The 27,847-nt window shown below is 55.1% G+C and overlaps 2 protein-coding genes across 10 annotated transcripts in view; one reads left to right on the top strand and one right to left on the bottom strand.

The window, feature by feature from the left end:
• The window catches only part of HEMK1 (HemK methyltransferase family member 1), a 35,048-nt gene extending 13,450 nt beyond the window's left edge, over positions 1-21,598 (top strand). The window contains exons 11-15 of one of the 9 annotated variants that reach the window (XR_009597442.1): positions 341-428; positions 8,862-9,056; positions 9,501-9,602; positions 18,888-18,972; positions 19,303-21,598. Coding sequence is in view for 1 of the 9 variants with exons in the window: in XM_060402523.1 (XP_060258506.1) it covers positions 341-353 (13 nt within the window). In the remaining 8 variants the exon portion in view is untranslated. Of the gene's footprint in view, positions 1-340; positions 10,057-17,749; positions 17,873-18,887; positions 18,973-19,302 lie in introns of those variants that run through there. The other 8 variants (XR_006057074.1, XR_009597447.1, XR_009597444.1 and 5 more) reach the window with 8 other exon arrangements.
• CISH (cytokine inducible SH2 containing protein) lies at positions 21,530-26,967 on the bottom strand. The gene is made up of 3 exons (XM_004018434.4): positions 26,817-26,967; positions 23,352-23,572; positions 21,530-23,110 (listed from the first exon to the last, which is right to left on the bottom strand). The coding sequence occupies exons 1-3, from the start codon at positions 26,834-26,836 to the stop codon at positions 22,587-22,589; spliced, it is 765 nt and encodes a 254-aa protein (XP_004018483.1). The 5' UTR covers positions 26,837-26,967; the 3' UTR covers positions 21,530-22,586.
• Between the last annotated feature and the right edge of the window lie 880 nt (positions 26,968-27,847).

Genomic DNA, 27,847 nt, shown 5'->3' with positions numbered 1-27,847 from the left:
CTCGCCCTCCTCACCAGGGCCTGAGTGCCCCAAGGTCCACGCCAGAGAAGCCAGCGGCTCCAGCCCAGGGAATGCTGCTCTCTCCTGCCCTGTCTCCTTCCTCCTTCCTGGGGCCAGAGTCAGAGCGGAGCTGCCTCCTTCAGCCTGTGTCATGGAGCCCTGGAGACGGTAGCAGGAGGATGTGCTAATGGGGGAGTCCAGGCTCTGCAAGCCCCGGAGGTCTTAAGGGATCTGCCTGCTGTCCACACAGTCTCCTTCAGCTGGAGCCACAAGCATGGGAGAGGGTATAGGAATCCCTGATGGCTGTATTCTGGGAAAACAGTTCCATCTCCTCTGACAGTGGAGGAAACTGAGACTTTGCCTCAAGTTGGATGCTTTTCCCAGCTGCCCATGACTCTCTCCATGGGGCCCATCTGGCTGCTTTACTGGTATGTATCCTTTCAACTCTCCCCTACCCCTTCCTGGACCCTGGGCCGTTAACTTCGTCCAATCCCTGCCCAAAACCCTTGGCTGGTTCCCCATGACCTGAGTGGTGTCTGTGTCTGGTCAAGTCCAGATCTGAAGGGCTGGGGGAGGATGGCTATGGGAAGGTCTTGGGGGACCCTACCAAACCCTCATCGGTGCTCTGAGTAGGCTTCCGTTGAAACAGAGTTCCACTGCTGACTGAGTTTGGGAACTGTAACCTGTGCAGGCAGCATGTCCCTCCCTGTCCACCTCTGGATTCTTTTTTCCTCTGCCCTAGACTCCAGCTTCCCTGCGTAACTGTCCATTCCCCAAACACCCCTCCTTCCCTTTGCCCCAGCTGTACGTTCATCAGAAATGCCCTTGCCCACCACTGCCAGTCCAGATAATCCTCTCCTTCAAGCTCCAACACAAATGCTGTCTCCTCCAAAACACCCACCCTGACCTCTGTGTTCTCGCCACCAGCCCCTAGGCCACTTCTGGTAACAATGACATTCTTTTGGGAGCCTTCCTGTCTCCTCTCTGGGGTCCCCTGTGGGTCTGGCATACCCTAAGCCCAACAGATGTCCACCAGTAATTGAACAGTGTGTGCGTTTGCTGAAATGTAGCTGGAATTTCCCATGTGGCTCACATCACAGCTGACAGTAGCTGTCGGGTATTCTGGTCACAGTGGGGAGGGCCTGGCCTCCCACCCAGTCCCGGCAGCTGTTTGAGTTGAGCCGTAGCCAGTTGGAGGGCTCAAGTGCACCTGATCTCTGCACAGCAGCCACGCTGAGTACAGGCTGTCCTTGTCGGCAGTGGGGCAGGCACCAGGTTTCCTGGAGCTCTGGGCCCCAGCAGCCCCCAGCCAGTGTTGGCCAGAGCAGCAGCCTGGTCTCCACCCTCCGTGAAGCCTCCATCCTAGGACAGGAAGGACATCATGGGTGGGGATTGGGGCTGGCAAAGCAGTCCTCCCCTTCCTGTGGTAGGCAGGATAATGGCCCCAAAGATGCCCACGGCCTCGTTCCCTAAACCTGGGGATATGTTGTGCTACATGGCAAAAGGAACTTTGCAGATTTGATTAAGTTAAGGGTCTTGAAGTGGAAAGATTATCCTGAACTATTCAGGTGGGCTCAGTATAATCACAAGTGTCAGAGAAAAGGAGATGTCATGATGGCAGCAGAGGTCAAAGTGATGCCAGTGCCGGGGAGTGGCCCCTGAGCCGTGGAGTGCAGACGGCTTCGAGATGCTGCAGAAAGCGAGGGGATGGATTCTCCCCAGCTGCTGCTGCTGCTAAGTCACTTCAGTCGTGTCCGACTCTGTGCGACCCCATAGACGACAGCCCACCAGGCTCCCCAGTCCCTGGGATTCTCCAGGCAAGAACACTGGAGTGGGTTGCCATTTCTGTCTCCAATGCATGAAAGGGAAAAGTGAAAGTGAAGTCGCTCAGCCATGTCTGACTCTTTGTGACCCCATGGACTGCAGCCCACCAGGCTCCTCCGTCCATGGGATTTTCCATGCAAGAGTACTGGAGTGGGGTGCCATTGCCTTCTCCAGGATTCTCCCCTAGGGTCTCAAAAAAGAATGCCTGCTGTCTTGCCAACACCTTGATTTGGGGCTAGTGACACTGATTTTGGATTTCTGACTTCCAGAACCTAAGATGATACATTTGTGTTGTTTAAAACCGCTAAACTCATGGTCATTTGTTGTGGCGGTAACAGGAAACTGTTCACAGATTTTGGTGAATGAGTGAGTGCTCAGTTGCTCAGTCATGTCTGACTCTTTGTGACCCCATGGACTGTAGCCCGCCAGGCTCCTCTGTCCATGGGATTCTCCAGGCAAGAGTACTGTAAGTGGGTTGCTATCTCCTCCTCCAGGAGCCCTTCCTGACCAGGGATCCAGCGCTTGTCTCCTGTGTCTCCTGTGTTGGAGGTGAATTCTTTACTGTTACTGCTCTTAATACCTAAATGTGCAAGTGGCTTTGGAATTAGAATTTGGAAATAGACATGGAAAGAATTTGAGGTGCATGATAGATTGCATTGAACGCTTCCTCTGAGCAGTGAGGTGGCTGGGGAAGTGGGAGGGAACCCTTATACCCAGGAGACCTTAGCTGCTTGGGCTCCCTCAAGCTGGCCCTCTGCTGGAGCGAGAGGACTAGAAGCTGCCCAGGGTGGGACTGAGAGAGGCCAGCCTCGGGTCCGGGCGTGCTGGGGAATAGGACTGGGATCGGGAGAGCAAAGCTGGCCTCCATAGCCCATATCCAGTGGCATGAGGGCCACCGAGGACCTCAGAGAGGACCTCAGAGACTGGGTCCAGGCCTGGTTCTGACTCCCACAAAGTCGCATGGCCAGCCCAGCACCCAGGAGTATGTGAGAATGAGCAGAGTGCAAGGTGAGCAAGTACTATGACTGTGAATTGAGCACAACAGCCCTTGAATCCAGGCTGATCCCTCCATGGAAGCCATGGAGGTCTGACTCCTTTCAACCCCTAAGCAGGGTCCAGCTCCTGCTACCAGCCTGGGCCGGGCTGTGTGGCTGGGATAGAATTGGGTCATTCCTAGAGGTCTCAATGTGGGAGACCTAGGTTCACTCCCTGGGTTGAGAAGATCCCCTGGAGAAGGGAAAGGCTACTCATTCCAGTATTCTGGCCTGGAGAATATACAGTCCATGGGGTTGCAAAGAGACATGACTGAGGGACTTTCGCTTAACACTTAAGGTTCTCAGCCTCATGATACCCTGAGCTGAAGTGGCTACCTGGAACCTTCGACACATTAGTCCACCTGCAGCCGACAGTTTGTGCACAGATCTGGGTCCCATGGGAAGCTCTGCTGGTGGTTGTGAGGAGAGCAGGGTTCCCCTTTGCACCCCTCTCTGAGAGGACTGGTTATCCGTCACTACCACTCAGAGAACCTTTAGTGTCTTTGACCTCATAATGAGAAAACCGCTATGGAAGAGCTTCAGATTCTGGGACTACTCCCCTTCTAAGACACTTCCCTCAATCATCCTCCAGGGAAACAGTTGGGAAAGGCCAGTTTTACAGTTCACAGAGTAGGAAAGACAAGGGAGCCTCCCTCAGCCTTGCTGGGGCCCTGAGCTGGCCTCCATCTGGCCCTGGCCTTGACTGAGGAGAGACGGGGAAGCGGCTCAGAGCATCTCTGCCCAGTGGAAGGCAGGCCTTGTGGTGGCTCCTTCCAGGGGCCAAAGTCTCTCTCGGAAACACTGACTCTCAAAGTAGGGAATGCCACCATATTGCCCCTGGTGTTCTGGGTCTATAGCCCTCTCCTGGGGCGTGCATTCTAGGGGAATGGAGGGGTCAGACTTCCAGCCTGCTGAGGCCAAGGAGCAGATTATGGGGGCTTGAAGCACCCACAAAGATCCCTGTGTACAAATGAGAGCATTGAGACTCAGTAGGCCAGGGCTGGGACTCAAACCCAAGGCTGTTCTCTGCCTCCCAGCTTCCAGCCCTTCATCCCCTGCAGATCCCCAACCCCTTGATTTCCAGGAGTAGTTCTGTCTGCCATTCCTGGGAGTCAGTATGAGACCAGGCTACGTGGATGAGCAGAGGGAACCCTGAGCTAGAGCTGCCTGGGCCTTCTTTCCTTTGGACCTTGCAGCTGGGCGAGGTATCCGAGCAGCACCCCCAGGCCTCCCCCCTCCTCTTCCATCTTCTTGCCATCATTTCTGAGGCTCCTACTGGGCACTGAGTCCCAAGCAACTGCTTTACATTTAGTGGTGTTAATCCTCACAACCCTACAGACTGGGTTTTTAATCATATCCATGATGAGGAAACCAAGGCTCAGCAGGCTGTAGTCATAGGTCAGGTCACACTGCTAGACTGGAAGGGAGGGGCAGGTCACCACCAGTGCCCATGTGAATGGTCAGACTGAGGTCAGCATAGCTAGGTTCTGGGCTGCCCCTGTAACGCTTAGTGCAGAGGTCCACCACCGAGGCCTGTAGATCTACAGGGCAGGAGCAGGGGTTACCAGGGCTGTTCCCAGAGGGCTTTTTTTTAAAGTTTTTATTTATTTATTGACTGTGCTGGACCTTCATTGCTGCACACAGGCTTTCTCTAGTTGTGGTGAGCGGGTGTAGCTGTCGTACGTGGTCTTGTTGCTGTAGCTTCTCTTGTCGTGGTGCACAGACTCGAGTGCTGGCTCGGTAGTTACGGTGCATGGGCTCAGTTACCCTGCGGCATGTGGGATCTTCCCAGACCAGGGATTAAACCTGTGTCTCTTGTGTTGCAAGGTGGATTCTTAACCACTGGACCACCAGGGAAGCCTCCAGAGGGCTTGGGTCCTTCTCCTGGGGTGTGTGCAGCATAGGTTCAGGCCTCAGTCTCCCAAGCCCTGCAATGTGCCAGTCTCCTGGGAGATGACACCCCTCAGAAGAGCCTGGAAAATATGGAGACTGAATGGTACACCCTGAACCAAGTGCTTTTGGGATTATCTCGTTCATTCTCAAGACATCCCATAAGGCAAAGTTTGAGAACCCTCCCATCTTATAGGTGAGGAGAACTAAAACTGGGAAAGGCTAAGGAACCTGCTCACATGCAGGCCGAACTGGGATTCCCTTCCAGGCTGAATAACCCTGGGCCTGATGTCTTGGTCATCACACCAGGCTTGAAGAGGGTAGGGCCAAGGACAGGGGGAGAGCAGGCCTGGAATGAGGACAGTCTGGGCAAAAGCCTGGGAGCCTGAAGGCGCATGGGCAGGAATGTGTAGTGGCAAGGTGGTCATGATGGTGGATGCCCCTGGAGGAGCTCTGAATGCACTTTGGGAACCACAGCCTAAGGTAAAGAGTCTCAGGGTGAGTTACAGGGTCAGGTAGGCACTGAGGATATCCTCTGGCTGCCAGACGGAGGGGTTGGGGGAGCAACTGAGCCAAGGTCTGGAGGCTGCTAGGAGCTAGAGCAGTCGACCTTCTGGAATAGAACAACTCAACCATTGCTGAGGACCTGGATATAGGTGGGCGGGTAGCCAGGGCCACAGTAGAGCCCAAGGCTCTACTGGAACCTGGGGGCCCTGGAGTCACCTTGGGCTGGGAACTAGAATGGACAGGGTATCTGGAGATCCAGATGTGACCCTGTGGGGGTATAGCCTAAAAGCAGCCCTTTAAATGGAGTCATGAAGACCACCCTCCCAGGTCTGAGTGCTGTCAACAACAGTAACTGGCCTCTCCATGTGTAACGGTGCCAGGTGCCACAGACACTTTGTCATAAATCCTCTGCACACAAGGCACACCTGCCTTGGCCCACTAGACAGGTGAAGAGACCCGGGTTTAACTTGCGGAACACGACACAAGCAGGAAGTGGCTGTGCTGGGGTTTGAACCCAGTCCTCTAACCTTCCAGCTGGAAGGGGAGTGAGCAGGCCACAGAGGCCAGCTGCAGCCCAGGGCCCTGGTACCCAGCTGGGGTGCCCCCAGGGCCGACATGGGGTTCCAGGGTGGAGAGGAAAGTGGTGAGTCAAACAGAAAGCACCAGGTGGGGAGTGAGCTTCCTCCCCTCCCAGCTGCCCCTGGTGCCAAACTTTCACAGCCTGCTGCAGAGGAGCCCAGGGGGAGGGGAGGGCAGTGAAAGTGGTTGCTGCTGAAAGGAGACCGATGTACTCCGGATGTGGCGGGGGAGGGGGGACGCTGACAGTCACCCAGACTCTGGTTCCCAGCTGACAGGTGGGTGAGGAAAGTGAGTCCTCTCTCAGCATAAGTTGGTATAAAGCCTACCAGGCCAGAGGGGAGCATTTCAGGTCCTCAGACCTGAGAAGTTCTGGGAGGAGACGCAGGTGGATGGGCCTAAAACCCTTCTTGGAGTCATCCCACAGCTCAAGAACTGACCAGGGCTCCCCACTTTCTGTTGGCACAGAAATCCTCTCTTATTCTGCCCAGCCCTGCTGCCCAGATCCCTGGAGCTTTGGAAGTTTCAGACCAGCTTTTACATGGAACTCAACTATGTATTTTTTAAAAGACAAAAGCAGTGTTTTAAATGGCTTTTGTTAGTTCACGTTCTCAACACTTGGCATTCAGTCCATCATGGTGAACAGCGATGAGCACTGACGTTTAAACGGGGGGCTGGGGTGGGAGCTGCAGTCTTCTGTCAGCCTCAGCTTTCAGTTTCTTGCAGTATTTGATTTTGGTGGCACAGGACCAAGTGACCCCACCACGTGATTTGCACAGACAAGTGGGTACAAATGGGAGTGTGTTTCCGAAGGCCCCCTTGCAGTCTCTTTTATTCCCAGATACCTCAGGAGAAGCCTTATGTCCTGCTCAGCCCAGACCCAAGACTCTGGACACAGGGGAAGGAGTCTTAACAGATCATAATTTGGTGGTGTGCCCATCTGAGTGTGTGTGTCTTTTTTAAACTGGGTTTTTTCCAGTAGTTAAAAATATGATCGAAAGAAAATGAGGGAGAGAGAATGGAAAGGAAATGAGGAAGGGAAGGGAAGGAGGAAGGGAAGGGAAGGAGAAAGGAATTCAGGCTTCTGAGGATGCCCTCGCTCAGGTTCTTGGTGAGGAAGCCCACCCTGACTGCTCCGCCCCCACCTGTCCTGGAGGTTCCAGTGCCTCCTCTTACTCAGCATCTGTCTCAGCAAGTGAATCTGGGCCACATACTTCTGAAAAGTCTTAGGAGTCCACAACTCCTGGTTTCTGTGGGCCTTCCAGGTACTCAGTCCTGGTTCTGGGCAGGGCAGAATGCCTTACACAGGGGACAGGGAATAGGGGCTTCCCTGGGCTTTGTGTTGTGTCTCCAGAGGTGGGAGGACTGGGGAACCCAGTGCCCCTGAAAGCCTGGGGTTTCTGAACCTTCAGTTCTGGGAACTTGCTGTGCTTCAGAAAGAGAGAAATGAGAAGCAAAACCCTAGAGCCTTAGCGCCACCAACGCCCCCTTCCTGTCTTCCTTCCGCTGAGTCATAGCCAAGCGCCCAGCACCTCTGCCTCCTTCGGGGCCATATGGGTGGGGTGGAATTCACGGTCACGTGAGGACACAGCATCTGGACAAGTCCTCTTTTCCTGTGAGTGTCTGTGCAGAGCCCCGAGTTGCTCAGCACTAAAGCTGCCTCCCAAGCTTGGCGAAGTGGTGACTGAGGTCTTTAGTATCCTGTGTCTCCCTGCGATCCCCAGGCCAGCTGTTCACCTACAAGCACTGAGCACCAACTGTAAGCCAGATAGCGTGATTCAGCTGGGGCCCTGTCCTTGAGGAGCTCGTGGATTTGGACGTGGACTCTTCCTCACAGGCCCCTATGAGTGACTGGGTCCTTAGGCTTGTTCTGGTCAGTGGGGAGCCATGCAGCCAGGCCACACCACACACGCCCATCATAAAGACCTGCACACGCTACACAGGTGTCCATAGGTACGTGCATGTGCACAAGTGTGGGACTGGGGCACGTGTGTCCATGCCCATGATCATTAGGGAAGAGATATCACCCTGTCTTGGAGGCCCAAGTACTGTCACTGAGTCACGAGAGTCCTTGGGAGTTTGAGTACTGTGCCCCCATTTTGTGGAAAAGAAAGCTGAAGCCCAGAAAGGGTCCATGATTTTCCCAAGATCACACAGCAAGTTGGGGGAGATCTAGAAGGGGAACCAGCCAGACCTGGGCACCTGTCTACCTCCTTAACCCTTCTGGCCTGGCATTTGGGGCTTGGCACCCCCTGATGACCACACTGCATCAAACTCTGGGTTGATTCTCTAAGCAAACCACCTGAGGACCAACCACAGGGTCCTCCTGCACCCCGCCATTCCCGGGAACTTTCCCTGCACTGCATCTTTGCCTGGGTGACCTAGCTGCCTGTAGTTCCCTCTTTTTCTCAATCATTCTCTGTCTCTGATTCCTCAAATAAGATCCAAACTTCCAAGTTCTGCTTAAATGCTTCCTCTACCTTCTTTGACCCCCTGCGACTTTCCCCTACGTCTAGCCTCTCTTGGCCTCTGTGCCCCTCATTCCCACCCACTGTGCACCCACCTCCTAAATATAAAATTAACCCATAGAGCCCTAGGCTGGCTGGGTGTGAGGGGTCCTTTGAGGCTGAGACAGTGGAAGCCACACCCAGGCCAGTCCAGCCCTCCAGACTTTGCCAGTCACTGAGGTGGGCCCTAGAGCTGGTATAAGAGACAGCACCTTTGCTAGGCCTCACCACTTGCCCCCAACTCTGCCCCTTTGCTCAAAGCCCAGACCTGGAGCACTGTACTTGAGGTGAGATTGATTCCTCAACCATTTACCATCAACGTTTACCATTCTGGGTTGTTTATTCCCCCACACCTTGACTACCCCTCCACTGAGGGCTCGGCCTGTGTTTCATGGGGTGGAGTGTGGGGGTCAAACAGAGTCGAGAACCCTTAGATTTTTGTTGGGTGTCACTCTTTCATTGAATGACTCCGGCCAGAGCTGTCAGCTCCTTTCCAAAGCTCTTTCCTTCCACTTGGTCTCAGGAAGTGGGCAGGGGGCTGGCCATCTTTGCCCCATGAGGGTCTGAACCCCATAATGCAAGCTGTCCCCTCACTCCTCTCCAACCATGACTGGGAGCCTAGGATTGACTATCGGACCTACCCTTGGTGCTGGAGTATGAAGGAAAAATGGACAGAGACACTGCCCATCAGGAGTTGATGGCCAAGAGGAGGACAGAGGCAAGTAAACAGGTCCTTATCCTTGCCGCGTGTGGTGTGTGTTCGATTGCTGTCTGCTGGGCACCATGCCAGGCCCTGGGCATGGGCGGTATTCAGATAAGGCCCTGCTCTCCTGGAGCATGTCCCCCCCTGCTCAGGTTCCCACTCAGCACTTGCAGTGCTCAGCTTGAGGCTTTCCCTACAGCACAGGCCAGCTTAGGAGGTGGAATGGCCAGGGAGCTCACTCTCTGGAGCAGCCCTAAGCCCGCGAAGGGTGGGAATTGGTGGGTACACATTCCAGCTTCCTCACCCCCTCGGGTGGGACAACCCCAAGGAGTGTTCTACATCACCTGTCAACCGGGGACTGACCTCAGTTGCCCACAGAGGGAACACACTCATTTACACACCTGCTCTGGCTTCCTTTCCTTCCCTTCCCTGTCTCACTTCCCCTCTCATCTCCATCAGGAACTAGGAAGACTATGATTTCACCCAGCTCCAAAGCTGCCATATTCTGAGGATGCTGGTGGAAGATACAGCTTGGAAGATAATCCTGCTTGAGAAACAAAGGTTAGTTTATTTCCCACAGTAACAGTAGACAGAGGGTCAGCATTTTCTAGAACCACTTCCCTGAACCCAGTGCCTACAGCGTGATCCTATAAGGGCCAGATGATGGCTGCACATACAGTAGGTTGACAGCAGAGAAACCCTGAGATCAGGGAACCCAAATCTTTTATAATAGACTGTAAGCCAACCTGCCTAACCTTTGCCCCAGAGGCAGATACTATCTTTATTATACTAGGCAAGAAATAAATCTGCCTTTTCCCCTGGAGGGAGACATTATCTCTGTCTCCTAAGGCTATTCACTGGAATAATCACCCTGGAAAGTGTTGTTTGGAATGAGGGCAGTCAGTGCCTCTGTGAACAAATGTACAGGAAAGGGAGACAACCAGGCAGAATTGTCTCCTAGGACCCTATCGGCGCTTCTTGACATCACCTCCAAAATAAACTATTTCTGTCTGGATCTTTTTATTAATATTTATTATTTATTTATTCATGTATTTGGCTGCATCAGCTCTTTGTTGCAGCATGCCGGATCTTTAGTTGCACATGTGGGATCTAGTTCCCTGACAAGGGACAGACCCCTGGCTCCCTACATTGGGAGTGTGCAGTCTTAGCCAGTGAACCATCAGAGAAGTTCCCGTGTTTGGATCCTTGACCCTGAGCCTGCCTCTGGGAAAAACCCTTCAAGACTGGGAAGATGACACTAAATGAGTGTTAATGGGTTTTCTGATGTGGCTCTCATTTCTCCAGATCTGTCCTGCGAATAATACAGGGGAGCCACACGAAGGAAGAAGTTTCCTTTCCCAGAATCAATACTGTTGTGACTTCTTAGGAAGGTGCTCTAAAGGACTCTTAGAGTGTCATTTTTCACGTTTAAATATTTAGTCCATCTAGAACATGGTGGTTGCCTCTGTGAGGTAGACATTAGACTTCATTTCTGCCCCAAATCATTCTAATATAGTTTATGGGATTTTGTGCCTGGTCCATCACCAGTATCTTCTAATCTGCCTGCAGCCTATTATGTAGAATATGTCATAAACACACACATAATCAATTCACAGACAATGGACTAATGAACACTGGGCATCACCGTCACTGGGGATTTGACACTCAGCACTGGCACAAAGTGAGACAAACCCAACCTACTCGTGATGACACCATTCAAGCTCCAGTGAAATGCAGGGAGGCTGTGAATCAGCCTTAGAGTTCACAGAGGGTTTGAAAGTGAATTGGAAAGGTTTCTTTCTAAAAAATATGTAATAATTAATGAGAATTTCAGGAACTTGGGGACTTCACTGGCAGTCCAGTGGTTAAGATGCTATGCTCCCACTACCGGGGGCGCAGGCTTAATCTCTGGTTGGGGAGCTAAGATCCCGCAGGTGGCATGATGTGGCCACAAAATAGTATTTCTGGGGCGCCTGGCTACTTGGACCCATGGTCAAGAGTTAACCCACGGGGTGGGCTGGGACTAGGCAAGAAGCCCCAAGGAGAAAAATCACCAAACATATATACTTCTCACCATGATTCTATACTGAAGGAGGGCATGGCAGCCCAGTCTAAGTATTCTTGCCTGAAGAATCCCCCTGAACAGAGGAGCCTGATAGGCTGCAATGACATGTGGGGGGAGGTGGCTAGCAGGTTTGGAGCTGTGCTCAGTGGGAGCCGGGAGTGACCGGAGGGCTTGAGGGGAGAGCAGCTCCCTGCCCACACCTCTGTCCACCCTTGACTAGGGAGGAGTCTCCGTTCTTCTCAAAGCAAACAGGTCCTGAGTGGTTAAAAGACGGTTCCAAGGTCACCCAGCCAGAGAGGGAGGCCCTTACTTCCTTTCTGTGCCTGTCTAGACATCCCCCCAGCACCCCTTCCAGGCCCCTGGGACCCGTGATAGGAACGCTCATGGTCACTCCTCAGAGTGTGATTAGGTCCCAGCCCAGTCCCAGAACGGGGTCACAGCCTCCGTGGCTTCCTGGGGGCCCTGCAGCTTGTCCTCTTCATTCTCTTAAGTAAGGACACCGAGGCTCCAGTGGGCCAGATGTGTGCTCAGGACGGCACCTCTGGGCACGGGCACTAGGACCACACCAGGTGGCAAATACTGCAGCTGGGGCCGGTACCCCAGCAAGGGGACAGATCCTGGAGGAACAAACTGGCCTGAAGGGGAGACAGGAGTCCTGGCCAGAGGTTGCCTGCTCGTTAGCGAGGGACTCAGTGCTCAGGGCGCATGCTGGGATCCCACCTTGCTCTCCCTCCTCCTCCCCCTTGGCCATCGCTGCCCGGGTGCTCACCAGCCTGGCCAGGACACTGTCACCGGGCATCACTGAAAGTCCTACCTTCACCTGCGCCCCTCCCCCACACACCGCCCCTCCTCCCAGGCACACACCCTTCCCCCCATATTGCTTCCCGTTGCCCACTCTGTGCCTGTCCTAGGGCTGGGTGCTGAGTACCATAAGATGTTGTACCAGACCTGGACCTGCCCTGGCAGACTCATTGCTGAGACAGAGGAGTCTACGGAGGCACCTGCAGTCAGGGAGGGTTTCCTGGAGGCGTGGATTCCCAGCTGTGGGCCCGCTACCTCCTCCCCCTCACCTGGGTCACTGCCCCTCCTCTAAGCCTCTCTCCCTGGAGTGGCCAGCGGGTTCCTGGAAGCGTCCCATCGCTCTGCAGTGCCGATTCCAAGAACTGCGGCTTCTGGCAGCACTTGCTCAGGATCCTTTCCTAGAACATAGGCCTTGCCCCACCCAGGCTACTGGGGTCTCATTGGGCAGCTGGCGGAGGGAATGAAGGAGGGGGTGCCCTGGGCGGGGCCTCTGTAGGATCCAGACACTGGGAGGTGGGCCTCGGCTGTCAGCCCGGAGAGGGTGGCCACCCTAGCATCGGGGGCAGGAGGTCAATGTGTGTGAAGGCACTTTGACTCCAGTCAGCTGTGGGGGCGGGCTAAGCCCAGGGAGTTCAGCTCACAGCCTCCCTGCACACACAAGAGGCTCACCCATGGGGCCTTGAACTTGGGCTGTGGTTGCTACACTCCACCCTCAGTCCCTGCCCCGCCCCCCCCCCCCCCCCCCCCCATCCCAGGGTTCCATCTCATAAGTGCAAAGCACAAGCCTTCCTCTGGCCTCAGAGCAGGCCTTCAATCAGATAACCTCTAGAGGTACGGGCCAGGGCACAGGAGTGTCAGGTTCTGAGCAGTGAAGGGGGGATGGGCCAGTCAGTGCTTGGAAGGATAGGACACCTGTGTTATTAATCGTGTTATAATTTACCTTGCCAGATTATGATGGAGGAAGTCACCCCATCCCGTACCCTCAGCAAGGTGGGTGGGGGTTGGAGGTGACAGCCCCCAATTTGTGGGCCAGGACAGGGTCCACCTTCCCTCAAGGTCACTGGGCCTCCCCTTCTGAGGCATGTCCTCCACCCCCGCCACCTCTGAGCTGGCGACAGGCCTGCCCACCCGCCTGGGACCTGCCAGATCACGTTGAGCAACCAGTTCCTGAGAAGCGTTGAAGGCTGTTTGGTTTAAAATTAACTCCCCCGCTCCCCCTCCTCTGCCTGCAGGCCTCCTCCGAGTTCTTGGAAGAGGCGCTCTGCTCTTTCTTCCTGGGAAGAGGCCTCTAGCCGCAGCTGCTGCAATTCTAGCAAAAACACCTCACCCAGGGTGGGGGTGGGGGGTGCCCATGCCCTGCCTTCTCTGCCCTCTGTGAGGACACCCAGGGATCCTTCTGGAGCCTAGCTCACCCCAGTGCATCCACTGACCCCAAGAGGAGAAAGCGGGTGACTGTCAAGGTGCTGCTGCTGCCCTAAAGCCCACGCCCCCTCCTATTGGCACCTGCTGGCTCTGAAGAGTAAAAGGACTACAGAGACCCAGTCTGGGCACCTCTGGGGTAGAGACAGTGAGTGCTGATCACACAGACAGCAAACCCAGGACTTTGGTCTACTTTGAGGCATGTTTGGCTCAGAGAGAGAAAGCACTGTACTCAGGGTCGCCCAGCTTTGCCTACCTAGGCTCAGCCTGCCCACTAGATGCTAGGCTGACAATGCTGATCTGGCAAGGATGCCTGGAGGCACGCCCTGGCAGGCACTCACACTGGGGCTAGAGCTCCTCTTGTCTCCTCCCCTCACTCCTCTGCCTGCCCTGGGAACCCATCTGCTTCTGGATAAGCCTTCATTTTCTAGTGTCTCCTTGGGCTCCATGTCTCTGGAACTTTGGAGAAAAGGTTTCCGGAGAACCTGCTCTCCTACAGCTCCTCCTACCACGGCCATCTACCCAAAGGAGCTGAGAAAAACAAAGGAATGTTGGCCAAGTGGAAAGGTCAACACACGCATACACACTGATGTTGTTCAGAAGTAGGGCTGGCGGTGGGAAGGTGAGAAGTGCTCCTTGGGGGAAGGCGGAGAGAGAAGAAACACTTAAAACAAAGCTCTGCCCCACCCCAAACTGAGTGAAATCTTCACCTCTGCTGGAGGAGGCGCCTGGCTCTGGGGACAGGAAATCCCAGGCTGGCTCATGGGTGCTGGGTGTGGGGAGTCCCTGCAACAGGGCTCTGCCTGGGGAGCATTTGCTGGGTGGTACTCCCCTTCCAGCCACACCATCAGAGTGTGGGTCACCCTAATGAGGACTGTGCAGTGAATCAGTCCTAAAGGACTACCTGGAGGAGTCGTGGCCATCCCAAGATCCCTCAGTCCTCAGAGGCCACTTTTTGCACTCTGGGCTGCCTGCTTCAACCAGGCTTGAGTCCTGGAAGCAGCTGTAGTTCCACTGAGCAGAAAGCTTTGGCCATACCAAAAGGCTCCTCCAGCTTTGGGCTTCTCACGTCCCCTCCTGCTCATATGAGCATCAGCTACCACTCACCCCACATCCCTGCACAGCCAGGCACAGCCCCGCTCCAACCACCCTGTGGCAGGGCCCTTCTACTATCTCTGTCAGACAGATGGGGAAATTGAGGCTCCAAGAGATTAAACCACTTGCCTGAGATCCTTAGGGTGATTTTGGAGGGGCTGAGATTTGAACTCTGCCTGGGTTCTTTCCACTTGGCTAATTTGCCTCTTCAAAGACAACCCCAGGAGACTTTCATGGGAAGCGTGGGGTGTGTGTGTGTGTGTGTGGTGTGTGTGTGTGTGTGTGTGTGTGTGAGTGTGAGAGAGAGAAATTTGGCCAAAGAATGGTTGTTTTGAATTAGTCGTGGAAATTATGTTTCCTTTTCCCCAGGCTGGAGAGACCTAGGAAAACTCAGGCCCCAGGGGGATTCCCTAGGATGCGGCATGAATCAGTGCTAGAGAAGCTGAGGAAGGCTTCTCAGAAAAGGAGTATTTGAGTTGGACTTGGAAGGGTGAATAAGAGTTTGCCCTGGCAGAATGAGGAAGAGGGACATTCCGGGGTGAATGACACCATGGGGAGGGCTGTTTGGAGAAAAGCAGAATGGAATGGCCTGGCGGATTGGGAAGCTACATCCTGGAGTCTGGGGTGAGGCACAGGCAAGACATAAGGGGAGCCTGTGAACATCACTAAGTGAGGAAGGCAGGCCACTATCGGGTTTGCAAGGCCCTCTGGGCTGAGGGGGCCAGTGAGGAGGCCATCAGGTCAGTGACCCATGGTGAGGCTGGATGTGGGCAAGGCAGCCATGGGAGCCACAGGAGAGCAGCCTGAGGAGGACGAGAGCCAGGGTAGAGGGGCATGGAGACCAGCAGGTGGGGGGTGGTGCATGTGGGAGTTGTGGAGGTGTGTCTAGGGGACAGTCTGGACAGTTTGTCCAGGACGAGTCTAGCTCTGGACAGGGGGAGTCCTGAACCAGGCTGTTCGTGTTGCCAGGTATACTCCTGTTCAAGAGTTCTAGGGTGAGGGGGCCAAGCCCTGGCCTGAGATTCAAAGCCCTGGACTCCAATCCTGCGTGGCCACTTCTCTGGTGACCGTGGACAAGTCACCCTGCCTCTCTGGATATCGGGCTTACGGCTTTGAAAGGGGACCGATGCAGCTCACCTCCCTGACCTGTGACTCACCTTTGAGGGCACATACTGCTGAGGACTGAGCGAGTAACAGGCCTGAGGGAAACCCACACACCCCGCCTCCCCCAGGTGTGGGCACGGGTAGCAGATGGCCTAGTTTCTACTGAAGTTGCTGGAAAGTTGGGCTGGTCTGGCCTCTACCCCAAGCCATGCAGACACCAGACTGTGGGTCTGTTCACTGTGATGGGAGCCCAAGGCCTTGGTTGGCAGGTGACGCCTAAAGGTGGAGGCCTGGGCTGGCAGCGCAGCACCAAAGCTGGGGGTGGGGGGCCAGTGAGGGGCTGCTTCTATTTCCAGGGGGTTCCAGCCAGCTCTCCTGCAGTTCCCCTGGGGACTGCAGGGAACAGCAGCACCTGCCCAGCCCACCTCTCAAATGGGATTAAAATAAGGGACACGGAATAGTTACAGTGACGCCTGCAGCATCTGCCACGTTGAACCCTCTCAGCCTCTCCTCAGTATTGCCTCATAAATCCCGCTGGGTTCCCCCACGTTCCCTCTGAGAGACATACTGCCTCTCTTCCCACTTCAAAGCTGAGGAATCTTCTGAGGTTCAGTGAGGTTGAGGGACATGCCCCCCAAATCAAGTGTACAGCACATAATCCAGACTGCAGGAGAGGTTTGGGTAAAACCAGGGTGTGGGGGACACAGGAGACAGGAGTAAACCTCTGGGGACTCTCCTCCACCTCAGGTCTCAGATGTGAGGGCCCCAGCCTGCCTCAGCTTGGGAGGGGACCCCCCCCCCCAATCCTGCAGTCGGGGTAGGGGAAGGACACCTTCCCCAGGAGAGACCGTTGAACTTCTGGCAAAGCTCCCACCTGCTTTATATTAAAACTGGTCTGACAGGTTGGTGTGAAAGAGCTGCCCAGGCCTGCAGAGTTCCACATCTCCTCAAGGGAGAGGGCCTTTTGAGGTTTCACAACCCTCCGGCCTCCTTGATCAGGACTTATCTCAGGCTCTTGGCCCCTCTGCTTCACCATACATCTGTGAGGGGTGGGAGTTTCCCATCTGAGAGTGGAACTAGCCTGGCCCGTGTCCCCAGCCCTATTTAGATCCATGTCCAGCCTTAATCATCCAGCAAGATTTGCTCAGTTTGCAGATTAGAAGCTGAACCCAGGGGCAGGGGGCTCGATAATGATTCCAAGGGTGTTAACAACGCCCAGTGATCATGGGCAAAGTCTCCCAGGAAGCCCTCTCATTGACTGACAAGAGAAGCCTGAGTGGCCTAGTGGCATCTCTGTCCCAGAGTTGTTCCATCAGAATGTTGTAAGTCCAAGGAGGGACACCAGATAAGATCAGTCTGTGAGCCCACCTCCCCTGGCCTGACAGAATCCTCCAGGGTGCAGTCCCCAGCCCCTCTCCTCCAAAATGCCCTCCTGAATCGGCCCGCTCTTGTGCCTGTCCCCAGCCCCTTGTGAGTGCCAAGGCTTAAGCATGCCAGCCCCTGGGAGGGAGCGCAGAGCCGCAGTTACTCAACAAGGTCTTCATTCAGGGTTTGAACCCCGCCTCTGCCCCTCACAAGCTGTGTGACCCTGAGAAAGCCGCAACCTCTCTCTGAGCCATACCTCTTTTCCTGTAATGGGGACAGCCTCTATCAGTGTGCAGGGCTGCAGGGAGAACTTAATGGGCATGAGCTCCCACCCAGGATCACCTCACCTCCCTGGTCTCCATCACACCCCACTCAGCCATATCCCAGACCTCTCAACCTCCTTTCTGGCCTCTGGCCCCCAGGCCTCACAGGGTCATCCCCACCCAGCTGACAGGTTCACTGCATAAAAAACGAGCATCGGATTGCCACATTTCCCTGCTGAGCTCTGAAGGGGCGCTCCACCACCAGAACGCCATCCGTGGCTCCCTCTGCCCTCTCCACCTGCCCTCTGTCTCCTCAGCCCTCCTGGAAAGACAGCCATCTTCCGGTCTCACCACGTTTGTTCCTGCCTCAGGGCTGCCTCACTGTAGCTCCTTCCACCTGGGAGGTCCTTTCTCGACGGTGTCCAGGCTCAGGGCCACCTGGCTCCAGAACCCTCTCCAACCCTCTCATCTGCAGTGGTGTCCCCCTCGCCCCCCAGAGCACGCTCTTCCCCGCCCCCTGCTCTGCTATCATTTCGCTCCCAGAACTCGTCCCGAGAGTCCGTTTGTGCCCTTGTCTGTTGTCTCTCACCCACCAGCCCGTGAATCCCAGAAGGATGGGGAGTGTGTCCATCTTATTCCCTGCTGTGTCCTCAGGGCCCAGATGGAGTCCAGCCCAGTTGGTGCCCAGAGAACATGTGTGCTGGCAGTGGACTGAATTGGTAAAGGGTTACTATCAGTTATTGCGTGTATGTCGTGCGGGTTCCTGTGTGCCCACCAGGCAGTTTCCCTCTTCCTCCCTGACCAGTGCCGGTAGGCGTGCCGCTTTCACCAGCCCAGAACCACCCAGGCGTGACTGCAGTCACCAGAGGATATTTAGCGTCTGTTAGACTGGCTTTCTGACCCAAGTCAGAGGGGCCCGATGACACACCCTCCACTGATCCTGTTCTAAGCAGGCATCACTCACTCCCTTGATAGGGAAATGTGAGAATAAGATTGAAGCTGACTGGGACTTCCCTGGAGGTCCACTGGTTAAGATTCATGCTTCCAATGCAAGGGCTGTGTTCAATCCCTGGTTGGGGAACTAAGATACCACATGCCACATAGTGTGGCTAAAAAAAAAAAAAAATTGAAGCAGAAAACTATCAGGAGGCAGAGGTTGCTGGTAGCCCCTTTTCAGGTAAGAGCCAGACCCTGACTTGGGCTGAGGCAAGGGGGAAGGGGATCAGACCCTGTTGGCCAGGCCAGTAGCTCTAGAGACGTTAGCAAGCAGGGACACAAGGGGATCAAACCAGCATTCAAGAACAATTCATGTGAAAGCCACCCCCACCCCAGCTGCACTGGCAAGGGGGTGGTCAGGAGCCCGCAGCCTTAGCTCTGCTCTGTGCCTCGTCCCCTCAGCTGCCCCGTGCCCCTTCTGGGCTTGTCTCCTCCTCTAGGGAGTGTGGGTGATATTTTGTTGTTTAGTTGCCTAGCTGTGTTCAGCACTTTGCGACCCCATGGACTGTAGCCTGCCAGGCTTCTCTGTCCATGGACTTCTCGAGGCAAGAATACTGGAATGGGTTGCCACTTCCTTCTCCAGGGGCTCTTCCCCACCCAGGGATTGAAGCTAGGTTTCCTGGATTGGCAGGTGGATTCTTTACCACTGAGCCACCAGGGTAATATTTAGGCCCACTCTAACCCATTCAGCGTTGTAGTGAGCACCGCATAAGGTGTAAAGCCCTTGTCTGTTTCCAGCACCCTGTGGACACCCTGACGTCTCCCCTCTGTGGACAGTGAAGGGCTTCCTTCCACTCCAGCACTGTCTGGGACATGGTGCCAGGTAAGGTAGAGCCTGCCTTTGTCCCTCTGTGTCCACTGCCTACTCACTGGATGACTCAGATCTGGGGGTGGAGCAGACATAGGGGTCATCTCAGGCATTCTGGGAGTCACAAAGGGGCTGAGATCTAGGCTGAAGCAATGAGAAACCACAGACATCCCTGGCAGGACCATGGTGCCCTGGACGAGGTGTGTTGCCAGGCCCTGCAGCCAGCAGTGGAAAAGGTGCCAGGCGGGACAAGTGGACCTGGTAAAGAAAGCCCTAACCCACTTCTTGCTCACTCTCACCCAACAGCAACTCCATTCTTTGCCACACCTCTCTCTGTACCCCCAGGGTTCTACACCTCCAGAGTTCTTGATTTTTATCCTGTCCTGCCTCATCCTTGTCATCAACGTCACTCCTCACACCTTCCTGTCTTCAGTCTGCTGACATTTGCCTTTTCGAATCTGCAACTTTTCGAGTGGATAAGAAAGCTGTGGTACGTATACACAATGGAGTATTACTCAGCCATTAAAAAGAATACATTTGAATCAGTTCTAATGAGGTGGATGAAACTGGAGCTGATTATACAGAGTGAAGTAAGCCAGAAAGAAAAACACCAATACGGTATACTAACACATATATGGAATTTAGAAAGATGGTAACGATAACCCTCTATGCGAGACAGCAAAAGAGACACAGATGTATAGAACAGACTTTTGGACTCTGTGGGAGAGGGAGAGGGTGGGATGATTTGGGAGAATGGCATTGAAACATGTATACTATCATGTAAGAAATGAATTGCCAGTGTAGGTTCGATACAGGATACAGGATGCTTGGGGCTGGCGCACTGGGATGACCCAGAGAGATGATATGGGGAGGGTGGTGGGAGGGGGTTCAGGATTGGAAACTCATGTACACCCGTGGCGGATTCATGTCAATGTATGGCAAAACCAATACAGTATTGTAAAGTAAAAAAAAAAAAAAAAAAAATTGATAATAATAAAAAATAAACTGTCTTGAAATTAAAAAAAAAAAAAGAAAATAGAAAGGTTAGAACTATTTCTGAAATGAGGGCTGAAAGGCCATGAGTGAGCTTCAGAGGTACTTTCCTGTGAGGGACTCAATGGTGTAGAAAGTTTCAGGACACAGTAGGATTCCAGGTGCTGAAGTGCTCCAAAGGCAGACCATCAGATAATGGAGTGTTTTCATTTCACTTGCTCTTTCACCTACTTCTGGTACACAGGACCCTGACTGAAAGAGTCCCCAAACCCCAGTCAGCCTAGAACAGAACCCCATCAGACCCATCCCGGGCCAGACCCTGTGGCCAGCCACTATCCCCAAGTCAACTGTTCTGCCCTGCTGCACAGAATGACCTTCCCTAGGCCTCCTTGTGATCAGGAATATAAGCTCCCCGGTCATGCCCTGGTGCCTTTGCAGGCCCTATACCTTCTCCTTGGAATGATCCAGCCTGACTTCTCTGTTAAGCCTCGTCATCTCAAAAGACACTGCCCCCCAGGAGTAGTCCACAGCACCCAGACCTCTAGTGTTTTCCACCTACATTTAGTTGGCATCTCCTGTTCACACATCTTTCAGGTCTGATGCTCCTCTGCTAACCTCCCCCACCTGGCACTGGCCAGTGACGCTGCAGGCAGTCCCACTAGTGACCCTGCACCCCACCCTCCAAGGGGAAAAGAGGGAATGAGTGGACAAGGGCTTCTCCCTACCGCTTCCACTATAAAACTAACATCATGGTATCTGGTCCCATCACTTCACGGCAAATAGAAGGGGAAAAGGTGGAAGCAGTGACAGATTTCCTCTTCTTGGGCTCTAAAGTCACTGCAGATGGTGACTGCAGCCATGAAATTAGAAGACAATTGCTTCTTGGCAGGAAAGCTATGACAAACCTAGACAGTGTGCTAAAAAGCGAAGACATCATGTTGACAACAGTAGCCATACAGTCCATACAGTCCAGGCTATGCTCTTTCTATCAGTCATATATGGATGTAAGAGCTGGAGAGTAAAGAAAGCAAAGCACAGAAGAATTGAGGCTTTCGAACTGTGGTGCTGGAGAAGACTCTTGGGAGTCCCTCAGAAAGCAAGGGGATCAAACCGGTCAGTCTTAAATGAAATCAACTCTGAATACTGTTTGGAAGGGCTGATGCTGAAGCTGAAGCATCCAATACTTTGACCACATGATGCGAACAGCCCTGACTCACTGGAAAAGACCCTGATGCTGGGAAAGATTGAAGGCAGGAGGAGAAGAGGGTGACAGAGGATGAGATGGTGGGACGGCATCACCGACTCAGTGGGCATGGACTTGGACAAACCCTGGGAGACGGTGAGGGACAGGGAAGCCTGGTGTGCTGCAGTCCATGGGGTCATGAAGAGTCGGACACCATTTGGTGACTGGACAACAATGACAACCCTCTCCACTCTTTACTGGGTGCCCTAGCAGGGCCGGCTCAGCCGCATAGGTCTCTGGGCCTCTGCTGACCCAGATGTAAAGTGGGGGATACTGACAGTAAGATCGAAAGGGCAAATGGTATACGACTCAAAAAAGGCCCTTCTGAGGGCTCCATACATGAAAGGTACAATTTTATTGTCATTACAGAAAAAGCAGTGAAAATAAAAAGACTACCAAACTGTTTTAAGTAGTAATTATCTTATAAAGTCTCATCGGATATGGAGTTTCGTTCCCTCTCTTGTGTGAACGCACTTTCCTGGGCAGGAAGCAGACCCAGCAGAGCTGGAGCGGTGGTCCTCCAACAACCATGCCACTCCCTGACCCGGCCCCCGCCTCGGGCAGGGCCTGTGCCACGGCGAGACCAGCTCTGTGCAGACAGGGCTTGGCCCTGGAGGGGGTGAGTGGCAGGCTCTGCTGGGTGCTAATATGTTGGCGCCACGTTCGTTTATTCACCCATCCTCCCAACACAGGGCTGGAGGCCGAGGAGAAGGACTGCTTCTCAGGTGGATGGGTTAGTGCCAGGACATGCAGGCCCACCTTGGGTCCAGCAGCGCATCTCAGGGTAGGAGGAACCAGAGAAGCTGGGGCCAGTCTGGGGCCTCTGGAGTGCTCAGGGCAGAGAGGAGGGTTCGGCTCACCCCGAGACCAACCCAGGGAGAATAAATAAATAAATACTATATAACTGTGCTGTCCCCCAGTTTGGTCTGTGCCCCCGCCTGGGGACTGTCACCATCAACCTTGGTTCCTCTGGCTGATATACCTCCGAGACAGAAGCTGGCTAGCTGGAAGGAAGGGGCCCGCCCCACCCTGTGGATGAAGAAACCGGGGTCGGCCAAGTCTACGCAGTTCAGGAGTCCACAGCAGGTGAGTGGGGGACTGGGTCCAGCCCACAGGGTTGAGACAAGGTCCTGCCAGTGCCCTCTCTTTTGACACATATAGCCCACCACAATGGAGTCACATGGGAGCGGGGGGCGCTGGCCTCCAAGTCCTGTGACACTTTCCCTGGCCGCTGACCCCCAGCCTTGTTCCTGCGGACCGTTCCTGGTCTAGCTGCCAGATGCGCACGGGTACCAGGATGACTGGAGGAGGGGTCGTGGGAGCCCAAGTCCAGCTGGGGCCCATGTCCCCTCCAGGGTCCAGCTGGGTGAGGCCAGGCGGCTGCTCGGCTGGGTCAGAGCTGGAAGGGGTATTGTCGGAGGTAGTCAGCCATGCGCCGGGGCAGCGGCAGGCAGTCCACGTCGGCCACCAGACGGTTGATGACGAGGCGGCACAGGTGCTGCAGGCTTCGGGTGCTGCTCCTGCGCACAAAGGGCTGCACCAGTTTTAGGTGAACGGCCGTGGCGGGCAGGGCTGGGTCACCAGGCGCATCTTCCTTCGGGGTGGGCAGGGCCGGGGTGGCAGCAAGGTCGGGACTGTCACTCCGGGTGTCTGTGGCACAGGAGGCCACGTAGTGCTGGACCAGGCTCACCACATCTGGGAAGGCCAGGATGCGCGGCCTGGACAGGCAGTTGGAGTCCAGGCGGAAGCTGGAGTCGGCGTACTCAATGCGCACGTTGGTGGGCCCGCGGGTGGTCTTGACGGACAGTGTGAACAGGTAGCTGGGGTGGGTGCTGTCACGTACCAAGAAGGTGCCCTCTGGCATCTTCTGAAGGTGTTGCCGGGCCTCACTGGCTGTAATGGAACCCCAGTACCAGCCTAGGCAAGTGGACAGGAGAGGAACCAACTGGTCACAGTGGAAAGTAGCTGGGTGCACCAACCCAGGGAATGGCAGGGCTCAGCTTCTTCTCCTCACCTCTCCCTGGGGAGGGCTGGGGCCCTTCCCTCTGGTCAGACTCTTCTGGCCAAGGGCTTGCCTCTCAAATTAAACTCAACAGGCAGAGCTAATCTTCCCCAGTCAGACTTCCCAGGACAATTCCTCCGCCCTCCTCAGACTCACCAGATTCCCGAAGGTAGGAGAAGGTCTTGGCTATGCACAGCAGGTCCTCCTCGGGGTCCACCACCTTGGGCTCCCTCTCTGGCTGGCCTGGGGACTCCTCTACTGCCTCCTCCAGCAAGGCGCCAGCAGGCAAAGGTTGCATAACTGGTTGGGGCAGCTCCAGGGACTGGGCCCACAGGGGCCGCTGCCCAGTCTGCTCCACGGCCAGCAAAGGACAAGGTCTAGAAGGAGGTGCGTGGGCAGTGAGTGGAGACCCTGTGCTCTCTCCATTTCCAGAGAGCCCCTCTGCCCCAGACTGGCTACGTGACCTCTGGCGAGTCTTTCTCACTGTGAGCCCCCATTTCCCCTCTGCTCCGTCATGAGACTAGTATTCCACCTCCCACTTGTCAGCACAAAAGGCTCCCTTGATGACCTCCCCCACATATGAACCCCCTTCTGAAAGAGACTGTCCCACCCTCCTGCATTTATCAAAGAGCAATTATAGTTGGAGCCAGTATCCACGGGGAGATGGTTCCAGGAGATGGAACCTGTGGATGCTTGAGTCCCTTGTATGAATGGGGCAGTACAATGAATACACGGGCCCTCTGTATCCCCAGGTTTCACATCTGCAGGGACAAAGAGCCATCTGTAATCTCTCTTCTGTTTTGTACCAACCAAATCCATAGATCATTCCCTGTAGGCATCCCTAGTTCACAGTGGCCAGTTGGGGTTCCCACCATATAGACAGGATCCAGTGCAAAGAGGCCCCACAATGGTGCCCTCCTGGCAGAGGTGGCTGATTAAATGCATGGTCCTGGTTGAGCCAAGGGATGGGTCACATGCTACCTCCCCATGGACAACAGTGTCTGTCAGAGGGACCTTGCTCTACACTGGCCAGGCCTTAGAGGCTAGAATTATCTCCCCGAACAGGTCAGACTCCCATCCTGTTCTCTCCTCCTCCCAGCTGAGGGTCTCGGGTACACAGTGGCCTCTAAAGGCATTAAGTTCCACCTCCCATAAATATGAGCTCCCACCAAAGGGCAGGGTACTCATCCCACATTCCAGATCCCACTCTGACAAGCCTGCCCTACCAGACACCGTGATCTTTAGCAAACACTGCTCTTCACTAGAGGTCCACTTCCCTGCTGCCCCAGTGAGCGGTCATCCCAGCCCAGACACTGAGGGGTTGGGCCACACCATATTCTCAGATGACTAGAATTGGGTTGCTGAACCAGCCCCAGTCTGAGTAGTAGCTTCTCTTTAAGGGAAGCCCACCCAGTGCAGTGATCCTGGGGGTTCTTGGGAGTGAGCAGCATGGCCCTGGTTCCCGTGGAAGAGACTGCCAGTCCTTTCCCACTCGTCACAAAAGAAATCCTCGGATCTCAGTTCTGGGTCTGGTTCTCTGCCAGGCCTCAAGACATCAGGATCATGTAACCTTGGCCCCTGCCCTAAAGGAGTGCTCATAACCCAAAGTCATAAAAAAACAAAGGATGTTACAGGGGAGTCAGGGTCAGCCTGCTCCTGAGCTGAGTCTCAGGCCAGAGGAAGAAGCAGTGAAGGCACCACAGGCCGAGATGACGACATTGGGAAACACTGCCAGGTATTGTTTACGCGGCAGGAAGAGGTAGGCAGGAGCTGGCGGCAGGAGCCAGGGAGAGGAACCAGATCTGACCATGTAAGTTATAGATGACTCTTAGAAGATTTTAACAGATAGGGGCCAGCAACTGCTCGTGAGAAGAAGGGGCCATAAGACCCTGGCATACCATAGCCTGGTGACCCTTCTTCACTCCCACTCTGGCTGCACTGCGGGAGCTCTGGACTCCCTCTAGAAGAGCTGGAGGCTGAGATCCAAGCAACTGGCTGAGGGCCTCCCTACTGGGTCCCAGAGCTCAGCTCAGGCCAGGGAGCCTTCTAGGACTATAGAAGGTGGTTAGCCAATCAGACCAGATAGTCTCTGGGGGTGGCCATGTCCAAACAGCTTAGCATATGTGGGTGTAGGGACCTCTAGGGATGATGATATGATATCTGGATGTGTGAGCGGCTGTATTGGTCACCACAAGCTCCTGGTGAGTGACTATATATATCTGGGGAGGGGTGTGTCCACAGCTGTGTTATTGTGTCGTGGTGGCGGTGATGGCTGTGGTGCTCCAGGTGTAGGTGGCCAGTATGTGAGGGTGCCTGCTGCGCAGCCCAGCCTGTGCATTCTGTTTGGGGACATAAACTAGTGAAGCAAACTCAGCCCTGAGCAGGTAGCCCTCAGCAAAGCTGACACCCCAAACCTACAGGTGGGAATTCCTGCTCCCCGGCTCAGGAGAGCACTAGCTGGTCTTGCTCCCTGACAAGACCACTGGCCTGATGCACTGATATTCCAAGGGGGCCTTCAGCTGGAGCAAAGTGAGAGAGTGTGGGGCCCCAGAATTGGCTGGGGTCCTGTGAACCAAGGCAGGAGCGTGGGGGAAGGTGTCCGGGAGTCCCAAAGTGCAGAGAGGAGAAAGGGAGACGCTGGAGATGATCAGGGAGAAACTGAAGCAGGTACAGTCTTCCTAGCACCTCCAGGTGCTGGAAGCAGGACTGTTCAGAGCTGGGGGCACTTCAGCCTTGCCCCACCTTCCACCCTTCCTCACTTGCTACCATACCAGTTTTGATAACAGCAGTCACTGGGCCACCTAGTTCTCTCTGGCTGTGGAGCACCCACTCACATCTCCTTTCACTCACCCTGGAGCTTCTGAGCTCCTGTCAGATGAGTCTGGAGAGCATCAGACCCTTGGTTGAAGGGGACGCTGAGGTTCTGGTCAAAAGGAATGTGTTAAGAATGCTCAGCTGAAGCCAAGACTGTCTTATAAGCCTGCCCCCCCCCCCCCCCGCTGCCGCAAGTTTTTGGGAAACTTGGAGAAGGGAGGCAGGAGCCAAGGCACTTCTCACATTGGGATCCCATATCGGACTGAGAGTAGGGATGAGGCCATTGTGAGGGGGGCCTCAGACAGGGCTGGGTCAAGCCTAGTCTCTTCCAAGAGCTGCTTGTTCAGCAGGTGCCAACCTGGATAGAGGTAAGGATCTCGGATTGGTTTCCCAAGAAGAGCCTAACTGCGAGCCTGAGGCAGGAGAGTGGATGGCAGGACAGAAAGGGGCAAGGGCTGGCCCATGGTCACAGTAGGTTATTGGGCTGGCAGGCCAGGGTAGAGCGCTCCCGATCCAGAACGGCTGGGCAAGTGAGCCACGTCTGGGAGGAGGCGCTGCCTGAAGCGTCCACCTTTTCCAGCCAGAACCCAAGCTGTTTCCCCTGTGTTTCTCCTGTCGCTAGCTGACCCCCAGTTTCCGTACCCACAGTGCCAGTAGAGGTGGTGACGATGTTGTCACCTTTCTTTGTTATCACACTCCCGAGGTCTTTCTCCAATCAAGTCCTCTTAATACTCGGTGGCTAGCACGAGGCCAGTTCTCCGCCGCGTCCCGGCGCGGAGCTGGGCTGGGGCAGAGAGCCGCACTTACCCCTGAACGCAGAGGACCATGTCCCGGCAGCTGCAGCTGTTGCTCCGGAGCTGAGGCTCGGCCTGACGGCGGCGGGTGGAGTGAGCCAGTGGGCGCGGATCGCGCTCGCAGGGCAGGCTCCCGGGATGCACGGGCGGCGGGCCGGGACTGTGAGGTGGCTTCGCGGGCGCGCCGGGAGGGCGCGGGGGGCGGGCCTGGAGGACAGGGCGGGGCGAACAGCCTAATCTTTTGTCCTCTGTGTCCCAGCCCTTCCCGGAAGCGACGTCTTCCTAGAACCGCCGGCTGTGCTGTCTGGCGGCGAGGGGCGCGGGTGGGGGGCGCCGGCTCCCTTAGTCTGGGGCTGAGGGTCGCTAAAGGAAACACCTTTGACAGATTTCCAAGAACTTTCCAGGAAAATGGGGCGGGGCCCTGCGCGCCGACCAGTCGCAGTGCAGGAGGTGGGGCCGAGTGGTCAGGGAGGGCCAATTAGAGCGCTTGGATTCGAGGCTGACGTGAGCCAAGGGGGTTGGGCATGACTTAGAGACCAACCGGTGAAAACCAAGTTGAATAGGGCTAGGGAGAGGCCGGTGCTTTACCTACCTGAGCTCAGATTTCCTTCGGGGCACTCCGCTTCGTTAGCGACAGGCCCGCTTATCTCTGGATAGGACCGGTGGCAGCACGAGGGCGCGGCCACGGGTCTGTCCGCCCAGCTAGTGGCTCCTCCAAGGCGGTGTGCTGGTGTGCAGGCGCCCCCTATAGGCTGCACTCGGACCCCTGGACCCTGTGTGGGGAGGCGGGTGGCATGGGTTATGGTTTGGAGAGAAACATTAGGGGAAAAAAGGGATTCAGAGGGAGTATCCAGATCCAAGCAGGTTCACGGAGGTCAAGCCTGAGGCCACTGCAGCCAATAGGATCCAAGCGAGAAGGTTTCCCCTGGGAGTTGCGGAAGAAGGCACCATCCCAACCTTTGCACTCTGTGGGGCCATCCAGTCTCGGCCCTAAGCTGGCCTCTGGCCAGCCCTCCAATCAGGGAGGAAATGACTACCAACTTG

The sequence above is a fragment of the Ovis aries genome, chromosome 19, assembly GCF_016772045.2.
Source record: "Ovis aries strain OAR_USU_Benz2616 breed Rambouillet chromosome 19, ARS-UI_Ramb_v3.0, whole genome shotgun sequence".
Taxonomy (NCBI): Eukaryota; Metazoa; Chordata; class Mammalia; order Artiodactyla; family Bovidae; genus Ovis; species Ovis aries.
The sequence above is the reverse complement of the archived record's forward strand: the minus strand, read 5'-3'. Positions and strand labels throughout refer to the sequence as shown.

Coding starts and splice junctions, on each gene's coding strand:
- CISH (XM_004018434.4), bottom strand. CDS start 26,836: ATGGTCCTCTGCGTTCAGGG. Junction 23,573..26,816: donor ATGGTCCTCTGCGTTCAGGG/GTAAGTGCGGCT, acceptor ACCTCCTTCTAG/ACCTTGTCCTTTGCTGGCCG. Junction 23,111..23,351: donor CTCCTACCTTCGGGAATCTG/GTGAGTCTGAGG, acceptor CCACTTGCCTAG/GCTGGTACTGGGGTTCCATT.